This window comes from Phascolarctos cinereus, unplaced genomic scaffold (genome assembly GCF_003287225.1).
Source record: "Phascolarctos cinereus isolate Bilbo 61053 unplaced genomic scaffold, phaCin_HiC Scaffold_726;HRSCAF=1367, whole genome shotgun sequence".
NCBI lineage: Eukaryota > Metazoa > Chordata > Mammalia > Diprotodontia > Phascolarctidae > Phascolarctos > Phascolarctos cinereus.
This window is the reverse complement of record NW_027556098.1, coordinates 319,274,547-319,301,180: the sequence shown is the minus strand read 5'-3', so window position 1 is coordinate 319,301,180 and position 26,634 is coordinate 319,274,547. Positions and strand designations below refer to the sequence as shown.

Genomic DNA, 26,634 nt, shown 5'->3' with positions numbered 1-26,634 from the left:
CCTATCAGATTGGCCAACATGACAAAACAGGAAAATGATAAATGTTGGAGAAGATGTGGGAAAATTGGAACACTAATACATTGTTGGTGGAGTTGTGAAATGATCCAACCATTTTGGAGAACAATTTGGAACTATGCCCAAAGGGCTACAAAAATGTGCATACCCTTTGATCCAGCAATAGCACTTCTAGGGCTATATCCCAAAGAGATCAACAAATGGGAAAAGGACCCACATGTACAAAAATATTCATAGCAGCTCTTTTTGTGGTGGCAAAGAATTGGAAATTGAGAGGATGCCCATCAATTGGGGAATGGCTGAGCAAGTTGTGGTATATGAATGTAATGGAATACTATTGTGCTATAAGAAATGATGACCAGGCTGACTTCAGAAAAACCTGGAAAGACTTGTATGGTCTGATGCTGAGTGAAGTGAGCAGAACCAAGAGAACTTTGTACACAATAACAGCCACGATTTTGTTTATTGTTTTTCTTTTTTCTCTCTCCAGCATTACGAGGATCTAAGACATCTCCAGAGGCCTCTGATGGAAAATGCTGTCCACATCCAAAGAAAGAACTATGGAAGTTGAATCGCTATCATTTTTTTCCTTCTGTTGAGTTTTGTTTCTCTTTCTGATGGTTCCTCCTATTGGTTTTAATTTTTACTTACAACTTCACTAATGTGAAAATATGTTTAATAGGAATGTAAATGTAAGCCTATATCAGATTGTGCCGTCTTGGAGGGTGGTGGGAGGAAGGGGGAGAAAAATTTTAAACTGAAGAGCATATGGAAGTGATTGTTGATAAATCAAAATAAATTAATAAAATTTTAAAAAATTAAAAAAACAAAGAATCAGACATGACTGAAAAACAACTGAACAACACGTATTCTTGATGAAATGACTAGAGCTGTATCAAAACTTTGAAATTCAAACACGGGAGTGGAAGAAAAAAAAATTATGTTCATAAACATAAATGAACAATGATAAAGGACTAAACAAGGATAAAGCACTTACGTTCAAATATGGGAAGATGATCTCCATGCCCTGTTTGAACCCTGTCATCATCAGGGGCCACAGAGGGCATCCAATTAGACATGGCCTGGGCATGGCTCTGTTGTGTCTTGATGTGCATAGGAAAAGAATGGAAAGAGAGGGGAAGAGGACTGTATGGGGAGATAAAGGAAAGGAAGGCTGGGAAAAGAATCTCACGTAATCAGGGCATACAAGGAGACATATACACAAATAAGGAGAAGGGAGTGAGAGGACAGCTGATATTTCAACCTCATTGTCATCTGAATTAGTCAAAAGACCACACACACACACACACACACACACACACACCCACGAATAGAAATTCATTTCACTCAAAAGGGAGATAGAAGAGAAATAGGACAAGGGTGGGGGTGGGCGTCAAAAGGGGAAATTGGAGGGAGGACAGATTAGGGTAGAGATTGATTGTAAAGTAAAACAAACTCTAAAGACATACCAAAATATTTTTTAGCTCTTTTTGAGGGGGCAAAGAATGGGAATCTGAAAAAATACACACAAATTAGGGAACCAATGAACAAGTTATGGTATATAAATGTGATGGAATACTACTACATTGCATTTTTATCAGCATAATGACCAACCGTCATTCCAGAGGGCTAATGATGGAACATGAGGGACTCAGAATACAGAATAAGACAATTTTTTTTAGACATGGCCAATATGTAAGTTTGTTTTGATTAACTATATGTATTTGTGATGGGTTTTGTTTCTATGTTCCCAACTGTATGCATGGATGGAAGGGTGGGGGGCAAGGTTGAGGAGACAGCGTGAGAAAGCAGATTTTGACTGATTAAGACAAAATAAAAAAATTATTTTAAATAAAGAAAGAAAAAATACTAGGGTTGGAGTCAAGATACCTGGCTTTTATCCCTGGCTCTGCCACTAGAACTTTGTGACCGTGGGCAAGTCATCTGCCTTCTAAAAGAAATAAGTTTTTCTATCTAGAAAATGAAGAGGTTGAATTAAATTGTCTCTGAGATCTCTCAAGTCTCTTATTTTGAGATTCCCTGAGTTCCTCCTATTTCTCCCACAGTCGATGTCACAAAGCTACAAAGACAGAGGGCTGATTTTCACAAGTGCTTGTTGAAATGAATTGCTAACAGGCTTCCAGACAAAAATGTTGCTGAAGGTGAACTAAATTTAAAAATAAAAAAAAAAGGTGTACTTGCAAAGAAGGGCAACAGGAAGGCCAGCAGCAGCTTGCAATAAAGCAGCACTGATACAGTTCACTTATCCAGGGCATGGCACCTGGTGGCAGAGGGATGGGGTGGCCTGGAAGTAGGTAGGCATTCTGTCCATCAGTTCATGACCCAAGGGAGGGAAGGACAGAGAGTAGTCACCTGGTTACAGATGTGGCTGTAGAGAGTTGGCACAGTTCTAGGAGGGGAATCGGTTGCAATCTCAGCCCAGGGGCAACCTGGTTGACTGCTTCAGCCAAAGAGAGAAAACTCATTAATCTGGCACGGAGAACGGGTGCAGGCCATGGAAACTGGTATTAGCAGGTTCTCAGCACCAAGTTCCCAGAGTGCTAGGCTTCAACTCTACCACAGAGATGCTGGGAGAAGCAACCAAAAGGCATCTGGAGGGAATCTTACAGGCTAGAATATTAGATGTCAGAGCTGAAAGGGGCTTTATGAGGGGGGTGCAGGGAAGAAGCATTTATTAGTGCCTACTACAAGCTAGGAACTGTGCTAATCTCTTTATAAATATCCCTTCTCTAGAAATGACTACAATGTAAACAAAAGGCATCAATAAACGATTTTGCTTTTCTTTAAGCTTGGGCTTCATAATCAGAACTATTTTTGTATACAGGCTACATAAACATTTTAAAATTAATAATCATACTAACCTGGCTAATAAGGTACTTGGTAGCAGTTAAACATTAGCAGCTAGTTTTATGCGTGTTGGGTAAAAGGTAGCAAATGTAGAATGTTAGCAGAATAAGGAGAGTGTAAATATTAGGGTTGGAAATGGCCATAAAACATGTAACATCAGAGCCAGAAGGGACATTAAAGCATAGAACGTTAGACAAGTAGAGGTGGAAGGGATTCCAGAAATCATCTCTTCTAATCCATGGCTCTCTCAACTGTCAGTCATGATTGACTAGTGATTATTTAAGCATTACTTGTCTAGACCTGCCCTCCATCCTCCTGGATCTCTAGCATTGCTCAAAAATGAAAAACATCTCTCATATTGAAAGCTCAGATCTGGTCTAAACTCCTCTCCATTTTATAGATGAGGAAACTGAGCCCTACATAATAAATTGCTCTGTATCCTAAAACACAAAGAGATGCTGGGAGGCAGTAGATGCCATGGCTCAAAAAGCTTCAGGGTGGAAGACTACATTTGGTTTGGTTTCTGACCCCTATTACCTACTAAATTTGGATAAGTCCCTTTTATTTTCTGGACTTCACTTATCCCATCTATACAATTACAAGTTTGCTAGATCAGGAACATCTGAGTTTTTTCAAGAATGGGTCACCCAGAGAGGAAGGGGACTACTAGGGTAGACTCTCACATTCAAACACTGTACTGTTTTTGTTTCATCTTCTTTTCCTAGTTACAAGGAACTGTTCAATCTGGAGGGCAGGTGAAAGGGTCCTTTCTCCAGAAAATGACCACAATGTAAACAAAGGCATCAATAAAAGGCTGTTGTTATTGTTTTAAAATTTACATCTCAGAATGGTTTCAGAAAAAACCTGGGAAGACTTCTATGAACTGATGCAAAATGAAGTGAGCAGAACCAGGAAAACATTGTTCACAGTAACAGCAACATCATAACAATGATCAACTTGAAAGACATAGCTACTTTGACAATGCAATGATCCAAGACAACTACAAAGAACTCACAATGAAAAATTCTATTCCACCTCCAGAAAGAGAACTGATGGACTCTGAGTGCAGATTGAAACATTTTTTCCCATTTTTTCCTTTTTTTTTTTTGCTTTTTATTTTTGCTTTTTATTTTAACATGGCTATTACGGAAATATGTTTTACATGACTTCACATGTGCAATTGATATCACATTGCTTGCCTTCTCAATGGTGAGGGGGAAGGGACATGAGCAAGGGAGAGAATTTGGAAATTTAAAAAAAATGTTTAATGAATGTTAAAAATAAAGAAAAGAACGGGCAGCTAGGTGGCGCAGTGGATAAAGCACCAGCCCTGCAGTCAGGTGGACCTGAGTTCAAATCTGGCCTCAGAGACATAACACTCACTAGCTGTGTGATCCTGGCAAGTCACTTAACCCCAATTGCCTCACAAAAAATAAATAAGTTAAAGGAAAAAAATGAAGTATCAAACCTGCTAATATGAAACTTGACAGTAGTTAAATGTTAGCGTTTAAACTAGTGGTTAGGTCCTACATGTTTAAAGTATGATAGCTAAAAGCTCAAATTTTTATTAACATCAAGATTTAAAAAATACTTTTCTCACAATACCATGCCCCTCTTCATAAGGAAGTCTAGATATTGTTATTCCTCCTTATCGAAGAGGAAACTGAGGCTCAGAGAGATAAGTGACTCATCCAAGATCACACAGCTAGTAAGCTTCAATAGAGCTGGGATTTGAAGCCAGATCTCATGGCCCCAAGCCCAGCATTCTTCCAAATAAAACATGCTGCCTCTCTTAAGAAAAAAAAAAAAGCTTTTCCCTAAAAATCTCAAGTAATCCCCACCTCAGGGTCAGATGCCCCATATTCAGCCTAAGGGCTGTATGTTACTATATTGATACCCAGGGAATAGATGTTCTCTAAGCTCCCTTCCAGTGCTAACATTATATGTGCCATCTTATCCTCCAACTGTCCCTTCTAGCTTTGACAGTCTGTCAGAAGTCCCCTTCTAGATCTGACATGCTATGGTCTGTGTTATAAGGTTCCTTTCAATTCTAATTATCTATAAATTTCTCCAAATCATTACTCTCTACTTCCTTGTAAACCTATCGTGAATATCAAAATGAGATATTGGATGTAAAGGGTCTTTGGAAAATTAAATACTTAATTTAACAATGTAAGAGAGTGTGAAGGGTTATGAACTGAGTGATTAATCACCAAGGTTGAGGAAGGAGACACGGTGTTGTTTGTCCTTCATTCTCAAAGAGAACCATGACATCAGGGAGGTGATGCTATGACATGCAAATGAATTGGATTTGAGTGAGGGAAGGCTGTGAAAAGTCACCAACCTCACTTGCTTCTCCAGAGCCATCTGGCTTCAGTGGCAAGATCAGGACAAATGGAGATGGCCCAGGATGCAGTGGGAGACCTTGGCCTTTTTAAGCTAAGGTCTTTAACAGGTCTAAGTTTGACTGAGGCAATGCCCAACCAGTCATTAAGGCTAGGTAAGAAATGAGGCAGAGAAGAGTCTCTTTTACCTAGTAAAAAAACAAACAAACAAACATAACCATTCTGGGAGGGGAAGACACTCAGGGTTTCTGGCCAAAGCAGAAACAGTTGCTATTTACATCCACTCTGAGCCAATCAGGGGCCAAACAATGAGCAAGTGGGGCTTTGCCTGGGACCTAAGGTTGGTCGATGAATGAGAACTATAATGATTTGGCCTTAAGGCACGGTCCTTAAGAAAGAGATCCAAGATATCTTAGGAGGTTTCAGTGACCAAAATTTATATTCATGTGTTAGTGGTGAGAGAGGTATGTGCTAAAGGTAGATGGTACAACTAGATGAACACACAGTGTCTACTCTAACCTATATCCAAGTGAAAGCTCTAGGCAGTGTGCGGCTCAGTGGGAACAACAGACTGGAGAGTCAGATGACCTTCTAGGCTCTATTCGTGGCCCTGACCCTTTGGGACTAATTTTCTTCTTCTGTAAAATGAAAGGGTTGGACTAAACTATTTCTAAACTCCTTTGTAACTCTTCTGTTAACATTTTAAGTTACATAATTGTAAGGTCACTTCTAAATCTGATTTTGTGTGCTCTGAGGATCCCCCCAATTCTGTCACTCTATTTCTATGTTCTAACTTCTCATCTTACGCTAATGTTCACTGTTCTGTGTTCTAAAACTCTGTTTCTAAGGTTTCTTCCAACTCTCATATCCTATGATTCTAGGGGGTCTAAAATGCCAACTAGCTTTGAGGCCAAAAACAAGAAAGGGTCATTGTGAAGAGACAATAAGGAAAACTCATAGCCTTCTCTCATCCCAAGAAGACAGATCTTCATCATGGAAATGGTCATCCACTCCTACCCCATAATTTCTCTATCACAACAGAGAGAAGGTCTGTGTCCTTAACAGTCCTCCTCCTAAAGTACTCTGCTCTCACAAAGGCTCCTTTCACATCAGTGCCTCCACTCACTTGAGAAGACACAGGAGGCAGCCTGTGGTGCCAAGGGAAATAATGGCCCAAGGTCGGTCACTGGCATAAAGAGAGAGATTTACTAAAAAGCTACTGCTGCCAGAAGTTTTCAGATGACAGAAGTTTATGGGAAATATCACCAATGAGAGTGGGAGTAGTCGATAGGATGTTTGACTTGAAGTCAAGAAGATCCAAGTTCTAATCCTATTCCAATACTTAACTATTTTAAGTTATATGGGTTAAGAATAACCCATATTGGAGCAGCTAGGTGGCACAGAGGATAGAACAATGGCCCTGAAGTCAGGAGGACCTGAGTTCAAATCTGGCCTCAGATGAAACACTTGACACTTACTAGCTGTGGGACCCTGGGCAAGTCACTTAACCGCAATTGCCTAAAAATTAAAAAAAAAGAATAACCTATATTAAGTCACTAAACCTAGTTGAGGCTCAGGCAACAAAGGCTATAAGCTATCAATCGTGTCTGCATTCGGAGGAAATTTCCACAATTCCATCCAACGAAGACCGCAGTTCCTTGGATGAACTCATACCATTAATTAGTCAATAGAAGTTAAGATGCTTGATGTGAGCATGGTAACAAAATTAAGTATTATATTACAAAAATAAATTAAAAAACATGAAATTACTTCATGAGGTGTTTTGAAATCCTGAAGAAAAAGGTATCAGGAAGATAAAATGAGCACTAGCCTCTTAAACACATGCCTAGATGTGGGAGGGGGCAGCAAGAGACAGAGAAATAATAATGGTGGCCATTTTGTAGAGTCTTAGAGTTAGAAGAGACCTCAAAAACCATCCAGTCCAACCTGAATCTGAACAAGAGCCCCCTCTACTACATCCCCAACAAATGGTCATTCAGCCTTCACTTAGAAGACCTCTAGTAATAAAGAACTCACCACTTCCTCAGAGATGGCATATTCCATTCCTAGACAACTCTCATTCTTAGACATTTATTTCCTCTGCAGACTGATCTAAAATTGACCTCCTTATGGTTTCCATCTACAAAGAATATCTTTCCTTCCAACACTCTGGAAGTTGGTTGCTGTCCTTTGCACTTGAAGAGGACCAAAATGACATCACTATGTTGGTGTCAAGGTACGGTGTGTCTGACTGTGGCTGATCAGACCACTACAAGCTCGGAAGGCTCCACCACAAGTCAGGAACAAATAGTCCATATGAACATTTGGCGTGAAGACTCAGGTGAGGTACATGTGAAACATTATTTTACCTTTTATAGGTGAAAAGGCTGAGACTCAGAGAAAGAATCTGCCCAAAGTCACCCTTGTTGGTAAATGGCTCAACCAGGACTTAAACCCAGGTTTCCTGACCGATTCCAGATCTTTCCACTATATCACCATGCTGATAGCAGACAGACAGGAGACATGAAACACTTTAGGGGGAAGGAAAATGAGGAATTCTTGAACAGATTCTCAAATTTACATTCCATCTATATTCCTGCACCAGCCAAAGGTACAGAATTCAATCCTAGGAAAACAACTTCCCTAATGGATTCTCCTGAGCTCCTCCTTGAACCCGTCCCCACAAAAGCAACTGTCTCCTGACTATCATATTGGTCAGAATAAATACGGAATATTTTCCTCAAATCTGGCTTATATAAAGCCCATGGGCTGTAATCAGAATAAGTTTTTAGAGATATAGTGTGATGACATGAAAAGAACACTAGATTTGGAATCTGAAAACCTGGATCCAAATCTCAGTTCCCAAATGTCTAACTTCTCTGACCATTAGTGTCCTATTGTGTAAAAGTGAGAATATTTTTGTTCTTTCGGCCTCCCTGGTTGTGACAATCTTAAAGCCATATAGAATGATGAGTTGCTGTTGCACTTGTCATATGGTAATCTTTTTTCCGCCCAAAGAGAGCATTTTAGGTTTTCTACATAGGAACAATGCAATAATAATTGGACAAATTTTAGAATACCTTCTGGTTAACAAAGCATTGTCCTCACAACCCAAAGCCCCACTCTGTTGCATTTAATGGAGGTGATTGAGTTTTCAAAGGCTATGCCATTGGTTGAAGTACATGCTCCAGATTCATCTACTTGCAAGAAAAGCTCCAATTAGGGTCCCAAAAAAAGATTATGTCTACTTTTCACGCCTCATCAAATCTGGGGAGGCTAGTCACTACTAGGCTAACCATCTGGTGACGAATTCTTTGACTTGGGCAGCCCAAGAAACCAAGAAAATTAAAAAACAGTCCTCAGTCCTATGTAGTGAGGTACCATTCTGCACCCAAAGTGACAGTGCCAGTGGGAGCAGCAGGGGCGGGGCCAGCAGGCGCTAGGAACAACTTAGCTTATTAGACTACGGTTGGTATCCTAAATAGGAGATATTTGATGACCAATATACTGCTTAAAAAAAACTCAATCCTAGCACTCTTAAATTGTTCTTTAATAGAGAGGAAGTTGTAACTAAACAGCTCACAGATTGCCTTTGGAAAGGTGAAAAAAGAAAATGGTAGAATCAGTTTTGTCCTCTGTCTAAAGATGGCAGGAGACATCATTTCATGGACCATTTAGTTATCTGGTGTTACAATGCTTATGATAAGCATCTACAAAAAGGACTTCCATGAAAATAATTACAGCTTATGCACCAATGTGTTTTAGAAGAGGTAGAGAAATTCTATAAAACACTTGGTGAGATCCTCAAACCAACATATTCTTTGATACTTTGTAAAAGTAGTCAAGGACCGCAAAAATTTTTTTTTGGTTAATGTTGGAATATCTTATTCCAAAGGCCAAAGACTCATAAACAAAACAGAAACCCCATGCCTATACATCCTGAATACTGTCTTAAGAAAAGAATTGGGGGGCAGATAGGCGGCACAGTGGATAAACCACCAGAGCTGGAATCAGGAGGACCTGAATTCAAATTTGGCCTCAGACACTTAACACTAGCTGTATGGCCCTGGGCAAGTCTCTTAACCCCATTGCCTAGCAAAAAAAAAAAAAAAGAAAAGAATTGAAAAATGCTGAACCTAATGGAGAATAACATCATGAAAATAAAACTGATTATTATTTTTACCTTACTGAAAATGACTCATTGTTAATGTGAGAATTAGTCCTGAATCAGCTGTCTGTAACAGTGATACCTCCAACTGTTAGGACAAAGATAAAAAATCAGTACGTAGTCAGAAGAATAAAAAGGAGAAATTGAGACAACTGTAACCTGATCTGTTTGAATAAATTTCTGATGCTGGAAAATGGAATATAAATAGGATATAAACACCTATTTCAATCATTTCAAATAGAACTTTAATCTACTGAAATCAACTGTCATATCAAGAAGACCAAAGGAGCCTTAAAAAATGCCTTAGTCAGCAAAAACTTTATTTACTTGCCAGGTGGAAAGCTAAGACAGACAAGGCCACAACAGATTTGGAATACAATACTCATTTGTTATATCCTAGAGAGAAGGATTGTTGGAGATTATGAGCAATATTATTTCATAAAATAGAGAGAAATTGGAGAGGTTTTGCTTAAACCACTTTAAAGAAAGCTTGGCAAGAAATTCAGGTAAGCAGCTATTCTGAGGACACTGAAGAATGAAGCTGGAAGGGGAAGGGTGGTGGAAAGATAGAAAAAATTCCTAGATTTTTAAGCAAATGTTTTTCACTTTTGAGGACAGTAGAGGCTCCATACTTGGAATGTAATTTTACTGTATAGGATGTGCTTAGAGAGTAGGTAGAAATGACACAGAAGGGAGAAAGAAGGGTGAAAACAGCAAGACCAGATCATGCATACAGTAAGGGAGAGCAGAGTCAAGATGGCAGAGCAATATTGTGAAGCTTCCCTCCACAAAACTTCTCCAAGCAAATCTAGCAATTGCACCAGAACAAATCCTGATAATAGGGAAAGCCAGAAAAAGTTACAGGGAGTCATACTTCCATCTCAGTTCAGCAAACCAAGACAGACAGAGAGGTATACAGACACTGGGGATGGGGTCAGGCCAGGAGGACATTGCACAGTGCATTCCAACACCCTACAAAGTCCCATTCCCATACTAAAGCACCATCAGACCCATACCAAGGCACTGTAAAGGGGACAGCAGCTTACTAGCCATTTTGTCGCCTACTACCCAGGACGGCTCACAAGAAGGGGATCTATGCAGAGGAGTGACATTCAGAGGTAGGGGGGCTCTGGGCCAAGTACCAAGAAAGGAAGAAATTCAGAAGAAAACAGAAGCAGTGGTATGGCTCAGACATCCCACTCACAAAGTAGGGTCTCAGTTCTAACTTCTAGCCCAAACTGCATAGGAATAACAAGTGAAAAATCTTAAACCAAAGGAGAGTCTATAATTCCATCATGCTGAACCAACAATTTTCCAGCTAGCTGACAGATGAGGAGGCCAGCAGCAGTCTACTCTTACACAGACCCAAACACAAGTCAGAAACTCGCGGAACTCAGACCACTGAAGCAGCAATCAGATTTTACCTGGATCAGACCACTTTGGGAGCAATGAAAGTTGTCAGATCCCTAGACTGTCCTGAGATCCTGGAATAACACAACACTCAATACCCCATGAAAGAAACAAAAAGACCAGTCCAGGGGCAGCTAGGTGGTGCAGTGGATAGAGTACCGGCCCTAAAGTCAGGAGGACCTGAGTTCACATCTGGCCTCAGACCAAACACTTGATACTTACTGGGCAAGTCACTTAACCCCAATTGCCTAAAAAAAAAAAAAAAAAGAGACCAGTCCAGCTCTTCCCTCCAAAACTGTAGCGAAACCCTGAAATCAAATCCAAAGTCAAGAATTAGTCTTTAAGAATAAGCAAACAAAAAAATACCACCATAAAGAGCCATTATGGTGTCAGGGACATGTAGGACACAAACACAGAAGAAAATGACTGCAAAACATCTGCAAGCAAAGCCTCAGAAGGCAAAAGATATGGGCTCATAGTCAAGAATAACTTACCCAGCCAAACTGAGTATAATACCACAAGGTGAAAAAAAAATGAATCTTTAATGAAATAGAGGACTTCCAAGCATTCCTGATTTAAAAAAATCACAGCTATGTCAAAACTGAAGTTCAAGCACAGGAGCCAAGAAAAGCATTAAAAAAGTAAATACGAATGAACAATGATAAAGGACTAAACAAGGATAAAGTACTTAGATTCAAATGCGGGGAAATGATGATACATATATCCCCTCTGAACTACAGGGTTCAAAGGACAAGTCATTTGTCTTTGCTTCTCAGTTGTCTCACCCATAAAACAAGAATAATTATATTTGCATGACCTTTTTCCAAGGGTATTGTGAGGACTCTCAAATATTCAAATGGACCTTTGATCTCATCAGTGTGGAAGTTTCCCACACAAATGATGCAGATCCTAATATATCTAAGCCTACCTATTATATCTTGTTTATCTCCTGCTAAAAGTTCTGGGGTTCCTTGCATTCTTCTGACATCATGAGGACAACAGTAGAATGTAGAGCTATCCATCTTTCTTCCTTACCTCTTGCCATATAACATATTTTACTCTATCTCTCTATAATTCCTTGCTTTCAGCCTTGGATTTCAACCTGCTCATGGCTGCCATGCCCTTCTTAACTGCAATATTTATTTTCAATTAGTGTGAGACTAAGGGGTTCTATGTTATACAATTACAAAACAGCACAAAACAGAGTATAATGTAGGTATGATGGGCCTAAGTTTCAAGGAGAAGTCAAGATTCATTAAATAGGAACATCTGGAGGAGTTCACCAATTACAACAGAGATTCTTAACCTAGAGTCCATGAACTTGGTTGTTTTTTTTTAAATATATTTTGATAATTGTATTTCAACATAACTGGTTTCCTTTGTAATTCCATGTATTTTATTTTATGCATTTAAAAACATTCTTCTGAGAAAGATCCATAGGCTTTACTGGACTGAATGCCAAAACAGAGGGTCCAGGACACAAAAAAGTCAAGAACCTCACGTTAGATGAAATCTCTCTTTAACTTGGATTCTTCACTGTGAATAGCTCCTCTATGTCCACGGCCAGCATGGATCTTTTTGCTTTATGCTTGACATTAAGTTGCATTACTGAACAGCTATCTTGGTTATTTCTTTCAAAGAATCTATTTTAATTTTTGACATATGCATGGGAGACATCTTGTTAAGGAAGAACCTTTAAGACAGAGTTTTGCTCTCCTAAAGCAAATACTTTTTTATAGTGAGTAAACAGTAAGCATAAGGGGATCTTATATTGTTTTCATCTTTCAATTTGGGGATGTGATCTACTATGGAATATGTCTTGTGAAGTACTGTATGTTCCCTTATAATAACATTATCAAAGATGATCTTGATATGTGCGTGTATTCTCATAAAAATTTTATGTAGATGGGAAGGTAGGTATATAAATAAATAGTTATTGGTGTTTCTTTGGTTGTCTCATTTTAAAAAATTATTTTCTTGATTATTTCATGCCTTTCGTATCTCTCCCTCCTTTGATAATCTTGAGAATGCTGTCACCTCTAGGACTTAATATTAACCTTCTCTACGTACACTTCTTTTAAAAATTTAAAATTTGGTTTCAATAAGCAAAAATCCACTTTCTCATCCTACAACCCCAGTCCCCCATCTCCAAATTGAGAACACAAGAAAAACAAAACCCATCACAAATAAATATGGTCAATCAAAACAAATTTCTGCATTAGTCATGTCCAAAAACAATATGTCTCATTCTGCACTATGAGTCCTTTCACCTTTCTATGTAGAGGGGGTTGGAAAGTTTCATCATTAGCCCTCTGGAATCATGGTTGATCATTATACTGATAAGAGTTCCTAATTCATTCAAAGTTGTTTGTCTTTACCTATTATCACATTTTATAAAAGGTTTTCCTGGTTCTGTTCACTTCACTCAGCACAGTTCAAATAAATCTTCCTGGGTTTCTCTGAACTTTTCTCCATCATTTCTTAAAGCACACAGTATTCTATCACCTTTATAAACCATAATTTGTTCATCCACTCCCCAATTTATGGTACTCCCTCAGATTCTCATTCTTTGCCACCTAAAAAAAGAGCTATATGCTTAGGATCAATTCCTTCCATGATCTATCCTTCTTTTAATTCCCCTTCCGCTTTCCTTATTTCCCTGTTGAGCAAAATATATTTCTGTACTTAAATCTCTGTGTGTGTGTGTGTGTGTGTGTGTGTGTGTGTGTGTGTATGTATTCTTCCCTTTGATCAATTCAGATGCTCTCCTTACCCCCTCCTCCTTGTCTGTATAGCAGTCTACTTACACAAGGGGCAGGTAGGTGGCATTGTGGATAGAGTGCCAGCCTTAGAGTCAGGAAGACTCATCTTCCTGAATTCAAATCTGGCCTCAGACACTCACCAGCTGTGTGACCCTGGGCAAGTCACTTAACTCTGTTTCTCTCCGTTTCCTCACCTGTAAAATGAGCTGGAGAAGGAAATAGTAAATCACTCCAGTATCTTTGCCCAAGAAAACCCAAATGGAATCACAAAGAGTCAGACAGGACTGAAATGACTGAACAACAGCCTTATTATGTTAGATAATTTTCCCTAACCTTCCTTTCCCTTTCCCCCTAGACCATTCCTCTTTCCATCCTTCTCTTAAGGTCATCAAGACATAACAGAATCCCTCCTGGGCCTAGTCTGTGAGACAGCCTGAGTACCCTGGTGATGCTCTCATCTAACTACAAGAGCCAGGGCTTTTGACTCCAAATCCAATGTTCTTGCTAGTAACCGCTGGCCTCAAATCATTGAACAAGCATTGAACAAGCAGAATCCTGACCTCAGCAAGGCAGAACAGGGATAGAGTTCAGCAGAGGATACCACCCATTGTATAGTAGTGTGCCTACTACAGCTGCCCACTCCACCCAATCCTGGTTCCACCAACCTTAGGCCGTCTCCACTGGACATCCTGCCGCTGGGTACCTGAGTAATATAGGGATTCATCGTTGGCGGGAATGTAGGGTCTTCAAAGAGCACCTTCCTCTTCAGACAATCCTTCTTCAGGGCCCAGTACTTTTGGTTCTCATAAGGTTTCACCGAAGAAAACATTCTTTAGGTCAGCCTTGAGGGAAGACAAGGGAAGGAAAAAAGACTTTGAGATAAGGCTAAACAAAAAATAGGTACATTTCTGAAAAGTACTATTAAAAAGGATCTCTCATTGTACCATCCTGCTACAATATTTCCTCTCTAGTCTAACACAAGTTCCCACTGTGTAGACTAGCCTTTAATTATAGGTTACTCCCAGAGTTACAAATTTACTCCATGATTCTGAGCCCAGTTTTCAAATCATAATGGCAGCACGGTAGACAGAGCCTGGGATCTGGAATCAAAAGATGTGTCTGAGTACCATCTATTTACCTGTGTTTCCATGGGCAAGTTGTTTGGCTTCTCTATTCCTCAATTTCCTTCTCTGTAAAATGAGACAGGTGGACTATATGACCTCTAAGATCCCTGAAGCACTAACATTTTAAGATTCCACCTCTCCCATCTTTTCTCCCCTGACTCCCCAACACATACTCCTCACCACTCCTATCAAGCCCGACTATCCCCGCAACACTATATTGATGCATCCAGATCACTCCCACATCCAGTCTTGGCTCCCACCAGGATCTCTCTCCCTCTCATAGTATTGACTATACTGTACCATTCGCACAACATTTAATTTTATCTTTTTTTACACAGCTGTTATTGTTGCTATTAAAAATGATAATAATAGTACTTTATGCCCCTAATGATACTAATACCCATGAGGTAATCAGTATAGATGCTTCCTCTACTAATAGTGATCCTAACACCTCCATCCTTTAGCTGATAGATGGTTTCATAGGATCATAAGACTTAGAGCTGGAAGAGACCTTAGAAGTCCCGTGTTCCAATTTCCTCCTTTCATGGATAGGAAAACTGAAGAAGGATGCAGAGAGGCTGTCAGGCAAGGACTTTGACAGGTGAGGAACTGCAGGACATCGGCAGAGGTAAAGGGACTAGCCTGAGGTTACACAACTTCTGAGGAGCAGAGCCAGCATGTGACACCAGGTTCTCTAACTCTAAACCCAGAACTCTTTGTCTTTTATCAATCTGTTCACTATTATACAGATGAGAAAACTGAGGCTCAGAAAGCTAATGTGGCTGGCCCATGATCACACAGGTAATAGTTAATAGAAGAGAGACCAGAACCTAGGTCAAAGGATCATTGAACTTTACAGCTAGAAAGGATATTAAATATGCCTTCCTCCTCAGATGTCCTGACACAATATTGTGTCAGTCTCTCTCTTACCAAATCCTCCTGGTATTCCAATTATTTGAATACACTTTGTTTCTCCCGGCTAAACCTGGAACTCCCAAAATGCATGAAGTCCATTTTATTCATCTTCTCCTTCCCCTTCCTCTCCCTTGCACAGCAAAAGGATACCTATTCACAAGAGGTTCTCAGTAAGTGAATCAACAGGCCAGACCCTATTATACCATGAGCTCAGAGGAAGGAGAGATCCCTCTGGGCTCAAGTGCATATGAAAGCCTCTATGGAGGAGGAAGAGGACCTTGACCTAAGCCTTGAAGGTCAGGCATGGTTTGAATAACAACTGGAGAAAAGTCCATTCTAAGTGGCATTGCCAAAGCTTCTTCAACAAATGGAGTCTGGGATCTAGATCTAGACAGAACCTTAGAAGCCATAAAGTCCAATATTTTCATTTTTCAGATGAGGAAACTGAGGCCAAGGAGTTTGAGTGATTTACCCTAAGTCACACAGGTAGTACCTGTTGGAGGGGGTATCTCAAGGCAGTTATTCCACAGCTAGTGAGGTTCTCTCCATTGTACCACACTTCCTTTCTAAACAATCTCAGAAGGATAAAGACTTCCTAAGAACTAAGCAGTACTATGGACAACAGGAATGGACTGTTCTTTCCCACTGGTTTTTTTTTGTCTTTTATTCATTTTTAAAAATTTTTTTTATTTTTAATTTATGGAATAAAACAAGCATTCCTATAACACAGTATAATAAAAAAGATGGTTGCACATGAAACTGCAAATCTGTTATGTACAACTTGCTATTCCTTTTAAATACATAATAAAGTTATCATGGAAATTTCTTCTTTTTGGTTTTGAGGCCAACCAATTCTCCTCTGAGAATTCATTCTGCCCAGGGGAGATGGTATAGTCGAGGCCCCTGAGTCTGTACTCAGGATTAAGCGGGAGACAGACACCAACAAGGCAAAAGATTTCTTTACCACAAGGAGCTCATAGTCTATGAGAGGATATCTAGGTGCCAGGGACACACACAATACCTACTCGTTATCCCAACTGGAGAAAAATCTTGTGGGTAAAATATAGTGTTTCAACTAAGTGTGACAATTAAAAAGTTTTGAGAGACGGTTTCTGGATAATTTAACCATTTTATTAATAAGGCCAGCAGATTATTAATAAAAGGATGGTCATTTGGCCATCTCTCTTAGACCAAAGACAATTATGGCAGTGGGTTCACAGTTTATAGCCCCTTCTAAGCAATGAGGGGCTGTTAGGATCCGTCTCCATTCAACCTGCAGTAGAACACAACGGGCTTCCCCACCTTAGATTAAATTCCTAGCAAGGCTGGGTGGGGAATGACTAAACTAGGAGAGTTAATTATCATTATCATCATCAGTATCAATAATGTCCTTAAAGAAAAAAAAAAAAACCCCAAACCCTGAACTTAAAGTCAGGACTTTGGAAGAAGGGCGGGGGCTCTGAATCTCCCAGAGATACTAGTTATTAATAGTCATTTCTCTCATAAGAGAGAATCACCTTTATTCTAACATTCTACATTCTGAGAATGTCAAAGCGAAAAGGTACCTTATAACATAGGTAGAAGAAAAATTTCTTAGTGACAGTCAAGTTCATGAGTCTTTGTTAAGTGCATATCATGTGCTGGGTAAGACTGGTGACTTTGTATAGCTCTGCCATGCTTAAATCCAATTCATTTGCAAGTCAAGACATCACCTTCCTGATGTCGTCTGTCCTAGAACGAAGGACAGACGACAAGAGCAACAATCATGTGCCCGCTGGAGCTGGCAAAGTGCTAAGTCATGGTCCTTAAAATCTCCCTCCAGATTGACATTCACCCACATCAATGGTCTACTACTACTAATGATAATATTTAAGACTGCTTTAAGGTTTGCAAAGTGCTTTACAAATATTATCTCATTTGAGCTTCACAACCACCCAAGGAGGTAGGTGCTATTATTATGCCCATTTTACAGGTGAGGAAACTGAGGCATACCGAGATTAACTGACTTGCCCAGGGTCACCCAGCTGGATTCAGGTCATCCTGACTCCAGGTCCAGTGCTCTACTCACTGCACCACCAACTGTCTCTACGTAAAATTGGTTTCCTTTATAACCCTACATACTGACTGCCAAAGAGGTCCAGAACACCAAAAATGGTGGACATCCTCTGATTTGATGGAACTTATTTGAGGTTCACAAGTCTTTGATGTGAACTCAGGTCTTCCTAACTAGAGGAATTTGGTTCTGGGGATCAAGTCAGGTCCAAACTCTCAGAACTCTACTATTATCCAGCCTTCTTCTGGCTGCATTCTCTTGCTCACACTCATATTCTGAGGAGTTTTCCACCAATGCCCCACTTTAATCTCTACTTTCCAGAGTCCACCTTCCCCCACTCCCTTCTTGCAACCACAACACTCGCCCGTCTCCCTAGAGATCCTTAGAGATGAACTTTCTCCATTTATAGATGAAACCTAGAGAAAGGCAAGCAGCTTAGCCCTGCTGTGATTGCTCTCTCCACCCCTGATCTGGGAAATTACTTTGTACATAGATTGTATTCACTTATTGGTGTTTCTGTTATTTCCCCAACCAAGCCTACTGTACGCTCCTAAAAGGCAGAAACTGTTTCACATCTGTCTCTGTATCCCCAGCATCTGACACAGTGCTTGATACAGAACAGGAATAAATGTTTGTTGAATTGGGCAGAATTGTCTGGTGCCACAGAGTCGAGTCAACTCAGACGTGTGAGGAGCCTGCGGCCTTAAGGCCACACGTGGACTTCTAAATCAATTAGATTCAGTCAAAAGGCCGCACTACAGGATTTGGAAAGCCCCATGTGGCCTTAAGGCCTGGTGTATATATACACACGTGCACATATATGTGTATATATACCATACCCATAGGGTGGGGTGTGTGTGTGAGAGAGACAGACAGACAGACAGACAGACAGATAAGGGGGTGCTGAAATATAATGTAAAGAGCTTTAGCCTGGGAGTGAGGAGACTGGCTTCAAATCCCCATTCTGCTGCTTACTAGCTACATAACCACTGATATGAGAGGAAGCATGGTGTGGTATAGGGTTCTCAAGCTGGAGTCTGGGAGCTTAATTTTTTTTTTTTTTTTTTTGTTGTTGTTGTTGGGAGCTTAATTTTTTAAAGATTATTTTGATAACTATTTTAATATAATTGGTGTTCTTTGCAATCCTCTGAATTTTATTTGAGGCATTGAAAACCAAGATTCTGAGAAGGGAGCCATAGGCTCCCCCAGACTGACAAGGTTCCTATGACACAACCAAGATTAAGTACTCCTCAGTGGGCAATGGACTTAGATTCAAACCTGGCCTCCAACACTAACTGGCTGTTTGACCTTGGACAAGTCATTTTATGTCTATGAGACTTTTCTCACCCATAAAATGATATTAGACCTTAAAAGCCTCTAAAAATCCCTTTTAGCTCTGAATCTATGATCCTTTATAAGTCACTTCACTTGTTCAAGCTTCAGTCTTTACATTTATATAATGGGGATGATAATAATTATACTGCTAGTCAGGTGAAAAAAATATATTATAAGCCTAGTGCAGAGCCAGAAAGTTTAGAATATCAGGGGCAGCTAAGGGGCACAGTGGATAGAGCTCTGGCCTTGGAGTCAGGAGGGCCTGAGCTCAAAGCCCGACCTTGGACACTTGACACTTAGTAGCTGTGTGACCCTGGGCAAGTCACTTAACCCCGATTGCCTCATCAAAAAGAAAAAAAAAGAGAAAGTTTAGAATATCAAATAGGATGTCTGGAAAGGACTTTAAAACTCAGAATGTTGGGACTGGAGAAAAATTGGAAGCATAAATGGAAGGTGCCTTTGAAAACAGAACTCTCTCTCTGTTTTATGGTAAAGTAGAAATAGCTCCTAGGAATGTGAGTAATTCTTCTACTGGAGTCTTATGCTGACTCACAGTTGGGAGTTCTTTCCACTACACCTGTTATGATCATATCTGTAAACAGATCATACCTTGGCTGCACAAAGGTAAGAAATGATGAATGTCAAGTCAGCTCAGGAGGCTGAGAGTTGGAATCTGGCCAGACCTTTTGGAAGTATCTGATCCAGCCCATCTCACTAACCTGTCTGAACTTCAGAGTCAACACGGGGAAAAAGTTCAGGGCCTTCCCAGGCAACACCTGACCTTTCAGAGGTGCCCACCTGGGCAGGGCCCCACTGCTCTTCCCCAGGCCCTCCTCCTACAGAACAAACATTGAGTCATAGATATTTAGAGCCCAGGAGGTTCTTAAAGTGAGACTCACAGTGTTCCAGCCACTGTACTCCAGGCACCTGGTCATCCATCCCACCATTGATTCAATAAACATTTAACAAATCCCACTGGCAGAAAATTCTCAAACAAGACCTCAGTGCTCAGTGCTAGGAGATATTCAATTCCTAGATAAGCCAAGACCTCAAGATGCTGGTGGGTTTTTTTTCCTTACAGTAAGGGTAAGCTACCATTAAGTAGGTGGTAGGCAGGCCTGGTAAAGTGGATACTACATTGAACTTGGAGTCCAGCAGACCTGAAACCTATTAGCTATGTGACATTAGAGACTCATTTTCTAAATCTGCAAACTGAGAACAATAGGAGCACCTATAGCATAGGATTGTTGAGAGGATCAGATCAGATAACATATGAAAACTTTGGGCAAACTTGAAAGAATTTTATCAAGAGAGAGGAAGAACTGGACCTGTGATTTCACTGCTATGGGGAACTCCTTGAAGAGAAAACTCCCTTTACTAATGCAGGTTAGGACCTTTCTTGAAACTCTTAAAGTGGTGCCTAGAATACTAAAATATTAAGTGACTTGCTCAGAACCACAGAATGGATGAGAGACAGAATTTGCATCCAAGTCTTCTAGGTTAATAGATCAGCTATTAATAATGGATTTGGCTTCAAAAGAACTGGGTTAAATGTTAGCTCTGCCAACTAACTGAATCACCTTGGGCAAGTAACTTGGGTCTCTGCTTCCTCCTCTGTAAAATGAGGAAGTGGGACCTGATGATATCTAAGATCCCGCGCAGCTCCAAGTTCTATCATCCTGGGTTTAACCAACTCAGCACAGTGCCTACCACACAGCAGGCACTTCATAAATACTTCTTGTTGGCTTGACTTGACTTGGTAATTGTGCCTTCAAATTCAACAGTTCTACAGACACATACTTAGCACTTATTGTACATAGGACATTGTAATGGACCCTGTGAAAGACTAAACACTTGAACAAGACACAGTCTTTCCTATTACGAAGCTCATAGTCTAGAAGGCAGATGGGCCACAAACATAACGGTGGGAGGAAGCACAGTGCAAAGGCAAAGGCAAAGCACTGCTTAATTGGGTTGGAACAAAGAGTGCATGAAGGGTACAGAATTTAGAACATCAGATATGAGAGGGAACTTGGAGACTGTAACAATAATGCCTGACATGTATAAAGTAGGTTGGGCAGCTAGGTGGTGCAGTGGATAGAGCACCAGGCCTGGAGTCAGGAAGACTGAATCCAAATCTGGCCCCAGACACTTACTAGCTGTGTCACCCTGGGCAAGTCACTTAACCTTGTTTACCTCAGTTTCCTCATCTATAAAATGATCTGGAGAAGGAAATGGCAAACCTCTCCAGTATCTTTGCTGAGAAAACCCCAAATGGGATCATGAGAAGTCAGACAGGACTGAACAACAATGAAGTGTAATATCTACATGATCTCATTTGATCTTCACAACAACCCTGTGGAGCAGTGTGGGTGCTGTTATTGTCCCCATTTTACAGATGCAGGAACTGAGGCTCAAAGGAATGAAGTGTCTTCCCCTGGGTCACACAGCTGGGGTCTGTGGTGGCATTCGAACCCCAGTCTTCCTGACTCCAAAGTCTAGTAATTTATCCACTAGACCATTTCATCCATGTTGCCATGTGTTGTAATGAAAAGAGCAAGGAATCTATGGTAAGAGGCCCTGGATTTTGTTTCTCCACCACCACTACTAACTAGCTACACAGCTTTGGGCAAGGCACTCAAAACGGACGAGGCATGGGGTTTTTAAATGAGACTTACGAAAAGGATGTCCGAGGGCCTGTGATGTCTTGATTTCAATGTAATTGGTTCTTTTGTAAAGCTATGGATTTTGTTTTATGCATTTAAAAGCAATCTTCTCAGAAGGGTCCACAGGTCTCACACAACTGCCAAAGATGTCCACGTTGCAAAAAAAGGTTAAGAATCCCTGACCTAAATGATCTCAAAAATCTCTTCTAATTCTAGATGCTATGCTTCTGTGATGTTTCTCTTAAGAAGGAAACTGAGCCAGAGAGAGGCAAGATGACAGATGCCCAGATTAGCATGGGTTGGGTGGACAAATAATGCTTGTCTGAAAAGAGGCGACAGAAAGAACAAATATTGACCCTATGATTGAAAATCTGATGAAGAGACACAAGACCAGGAAGAAAAATGGACAGCAAGTGCATAGCCCTTTGCACCTGAGGAATGAGGGCGGAGGGTGCGGCTTAACAACTGGTAACTCAGTACTACTGCCTGTCCCAGAGGGCATCTGTATTGGTCTCACCAACTGTATCCTATCAGTCTGGTCCTTCCCTTCCTCCACCTCCCTCATACCCCCAGGCAGGCAGTAAAAGTCAGACAGCCCTGGCAGAGACACTTTCCAAGACTACAAATAAGTTTACTCAAGAAAAGTGGGAAAACCCTTCCCATGAATCCCCCAGCCCTCTGGACAGCTACATGTTACTGTTATGCTGGTTCTGTAGAATCCTTGCCCTCCTCCATGACCCACCCAACTGATAATGAATGACCATTCTCTACCTCTTAGGCACAAGTTAGAGAGTCAAAGAATTGGTAGAGAGAGGTAAGAGAACACTAGAGGGTGGATGGAGGCAGAGGAGGACAGGTGTTCACACCTAGAAAGCAGGAGTAGAAGGACCAAGGTTGCTAATGAGAAGTAGACTGCATGATTCATTGGACTCCTCAGGGCAAGGCATTCTTAGAAATAAAGAGACTGGGGCAGGTAGGTGGCCCAGTGGATAGAGCACCAGTCCTGGAGTCAGGAGGACCTGAGTTCAAATCTGGCCTCAGACACATAACCCTCACTAGCTGTGTGACTCTGGGCAAGTCACTTAACCTCAATTGCCTCACCAAAAAAAAATAAAATAAAATAAAATAAAGGGATTCAGGGCAAAGTGGCCATGAGCATTTTTACTTCTATAAATTGCAGCTCCTATTTGTCCACCAGCTGATATGTCTGTAATACCTTTGAATCTACAAACTCCTCAGTGCTTCCTGCTAACTGCCAGATGAGTAGGCAGGTTACTGTTACCCACCCATTTTTCAAAGGAGGAAACTGCAGCCCAGCAAGGGGAAGGAACATGCCAAAAAGTCACAGAATGTGTTATTTAGGGCAGATCCAGGCCTCTGACCTCATGACTCTCAATCCAGTGCTTTTCCCTATACCAAACTGCTTAGAGACCACTCTGTAAGCTCCAGATGAACATAAAGGGACTCTGTTCCCAAGTCTGCTGTGTACCTGAGGAGATCATGAGAGAGAAGGACCTGGAAAAACAGATTCAAAATGTTCCTCCTCCCAAATTTTCTAGAAGGAAAAAAAGTCAATAATAAAAGAAAAAACATTAACCCCTTGGTATGCTCAACAAGACAGCAATAGGCTTCAGTGCCTTGGAACCCAGAATGTCAGCGCTTGAAAGAACCTCAAAACACAGAATGTATGAATGAGGAACACAGAACACTAGAGCACTGAAAATTAGAACAATTAAAGATCCTAAGTATTTGACCTAACGCAGGAATCCTCTCTCTAGGAATCCGCAAAGAGGGTCAATCATATCTGGATACAAGTGAAAGCAAACTCACTGTGTAATGAGTACAAGCCACAAATCAACCTGAAGGTTTGCCGCAGAATCTCTAGCTCCTTTCAAAGCTCAGGTCAAGTACCAACTTCTGTAGGAAACCTTCCGTATTTCCATTTACTTGATTTTACATTGTATTGATTTTGTATTTATATGTGTATATACATGTTTCCTCAGACAGGAGGTAAGCTCCCTGAGGGCAGGTACTTTTCCTTTTTCTTTTCGTAGCCTCAGAGTCTAGCACAGTTCCTGGCATATATTAAGCATTTAATAGTTGTTGAATGACTGAAAACTTCATAGAATCAGAACAGATCATGTGATAACAGAAATAGTACAAAGGGGCCATATGCTCCCAGGCATCCTTTTTCCTGGACAGCACACTGGGACTAATCCTTTCCAGGTTCACGTGGCCAACTGCAGAAAGATTGCAAGGCCCAGATTTCATCTCAAAGACCTGCCCTTATGACCCCAAAAACCTGCAACCCCCTTCCAGAATATCTTTTCAAGTCAAATCAATTAACATTTACTGAGCACCTATCCCCTTGTAAAGAATGTTACCCAAGTCTTTACGTGTACTTTGGGAGCTATAAATGCCAACAGTTAATCAAATAACAAATTCACATAACAGATTAAGCAGAGAAGAAACCATAGAATCTCATATTTAGAGTTGGAAGAGATCCTAGAGGTCATTTAAATTTTTTTTTTTTTGCTTAGGCAGTTGGGGTTAAGTGACTTGCCCAAGGTCACACAGCTAGTAAATGTCAAGTGTCTGAGGTCAGATTTGAACTCAGGTCTTCCTGACTCTAAGGCCAGAACTCTATCCACTGTGCCACCTACCTGCCCCAATCCTAGAGGTCATTTAATCCAACCTGTACCTAACCAGGAATCCCCTCATCCAAGGTTATGTAATCCCTTCCTCCCCAAACTAGATGACTTCTAGTAATAGGGAACTCACTTCTACCTAAAATGGACAATTCCACTATTAGGAATTTTTTTCCTTATATAGACACAAAATCTCCCTCTCAGCAACCTATTGTTTCCTAGTTCTTCCATCTGGAGGCAAAGAATAAGTCTAATCTCTGTTTCTTATATCAGCCCTTGAAATACTTTGAAATTAGCTATCTCCCACAGTAGTCAATGACTATAGTAATCTACTATTTGATAAACCCAAAGACTCCAGCTTCCAGGATAAGAACTTATTATTTGACAAAAAGTGCTGGGAAAACTGGAAAATCGTATAGCAGAAACTAGGTATAGAACAACATCTTACACTGTATACCAAAATAAAATCAAAATGGGTACATGATTTAGATATAAAGGCTGATTACTACAAGCAAACTGGGAGAGCAAGGAATAGTTTATCTGTCAGATTTATGGAGAATAGAAGAATTTATGACCAACAAGAGGTAGAGAACATTATGAAATACAAAATGGATAATTCTGATTATATTAAATTAAAAAGTTTTTGCACAAAGCCAATGCAACTAAGATTAGCAAAGAAGCAGAAAACTGGGAAAGAATTTTTACAAGTGTCTCTGATGAAAGCCTCATTTCTAAACTATATAGAGAACTAAGTCAAATTTATAAGAATACAAGTCACTCTCCAGTTGATAAATGGTCAAAGGATATGAACAGGCAGTTTTCAGATGAAGAAATTAAAGCTATCTTTAGTCACATGAAAAAATGTTCAAATCATTATTGATTACAGAAATGCAAATCAAAACAACTCTGAGGTACCACATCACACCTATCAGATTGGCCAACATGACAAAACAGGAAAATGATAAATGCTGGAAAAGATGTGGGAAAATTGCAACACTAATGCATTGTTGGTGGAGTTGTGAACTGATCCAACCATTCTGGAGCACAATTTGGAACTATGCCCAAAGGGCATTTGACCCAGCAATACTATTTCTAGGTCTGTATCCCAAAGAGATCATACAAATGGGAAAAGGACTCACATGTACAAAAATATTTATAGCAGCTCTTTTTGCAATGGCAAAGAATTGGAAATTAAGGGGATGTACATCAGTTGGGGAATGGCTGAACAAGTTGTGGTATATGAATGTAATGGAATTCTATTGTGCTATAAGAAATGATGAGCAGGCAGACTTCAGAAAAACCTGGAAAGACTTATATGAACTAATTCTGAGTGAAGTGAGCAGAACCAGGAGAACACTGTACACAACAACAGCCACGATGTGTGACGACTAACTTTTACAGACTCATTTCCTCTCAGCAATGCAAGGATCCAAGACAACTCCAAATGACTCATGATGGAAAACGCTGTCCACGTCCAGAAAAAAAAACTGTGGAGTCTGAATGCAGATCGAAGCACATTATTTGATCTCTCTTTTTTTTCTTTTTCTTTTTTATTTGTTTCTCTTTCTGGTGTTTCTCCCATTGGTTTTAATTCTTCTTTACAACATGACTAATGTGAAAATATGTTCAATATAAACGTATATATATAGCCTATACCAGATTGCACGCTATCTTGGGGTAGAGGGAGAGGAGAGATGGAGAGAAAATTTGTAACTCAAAATCTTATGGAAGTGAATGGTGAAAACTAAAAACAGATAAATAAATTTTTTAAAAAAAAGAAATAAGCTGTCTCTACTAAGTCTTCTCTTTTGGGGTCTAATGATCCTCAGTTTCCTAAAAAGACCTTTCATGTGACAGTATCCAGGTCCTTCCAGAACTTGAATTCATCCTGAAGATATTCTTCCTCCCCCCACCCTGCGCAAAAGATATTCTTCCTTAAACGTGGACTCAGAAAACTAAATGCGATACTTCAAATGTGGTCTTATCAGGGCATCCTCCTGGATCTGGATCCTCTGTCTCTCTCAACATAGCCCACAGTATGACTTTCACCTCCCCAGACCTAGAACTTACATCTCTCTGAATACAAACCAAAATCACATCAGCTTTGGCAGTATCCAGTGGGGATTTCATCTCTATAGATTTAGATCTTCTATCTCTATTAATACAGCCTACCATGTGACTTTCATGTCCCTGGATCTGGGCCCTGTATCTCTCTGAATACAACCCAAAATCACATCAGCTTTGGCAGCATCTCCCTGGGTCTGAACCCTATACCTCTCTTCATACTGACACAAATCACATTAACTTAGGTAACTACCATGTCAC

The 26,634-nt window shown here is 40.3% G+C and overlaps 1 protein-coding gene across 1 annotated transcript in view; it reads right to left on the bottom strand.

Annotated features, from left to right (window-relative positions):
* The window catches only part of CAPN5 (calpain 5), a 160,626-nt gene that overhangs the window by 95,364 nt on the left and 38,628 nt on the right, over positions 1-26,634 (bottom strand). Inside the window, 2 exon segments of the mRNA XM_078156930.1 lie at positions 14,234-14,298; positions 14,301-14,410. Of these exon segments, the coding sequence (XP_078013056.1) occupies positions 14,234-14,298; positions 14,301-14,397 (162 nt within the window). The 5' untranslated portion in view covers positions 14,398-14,410.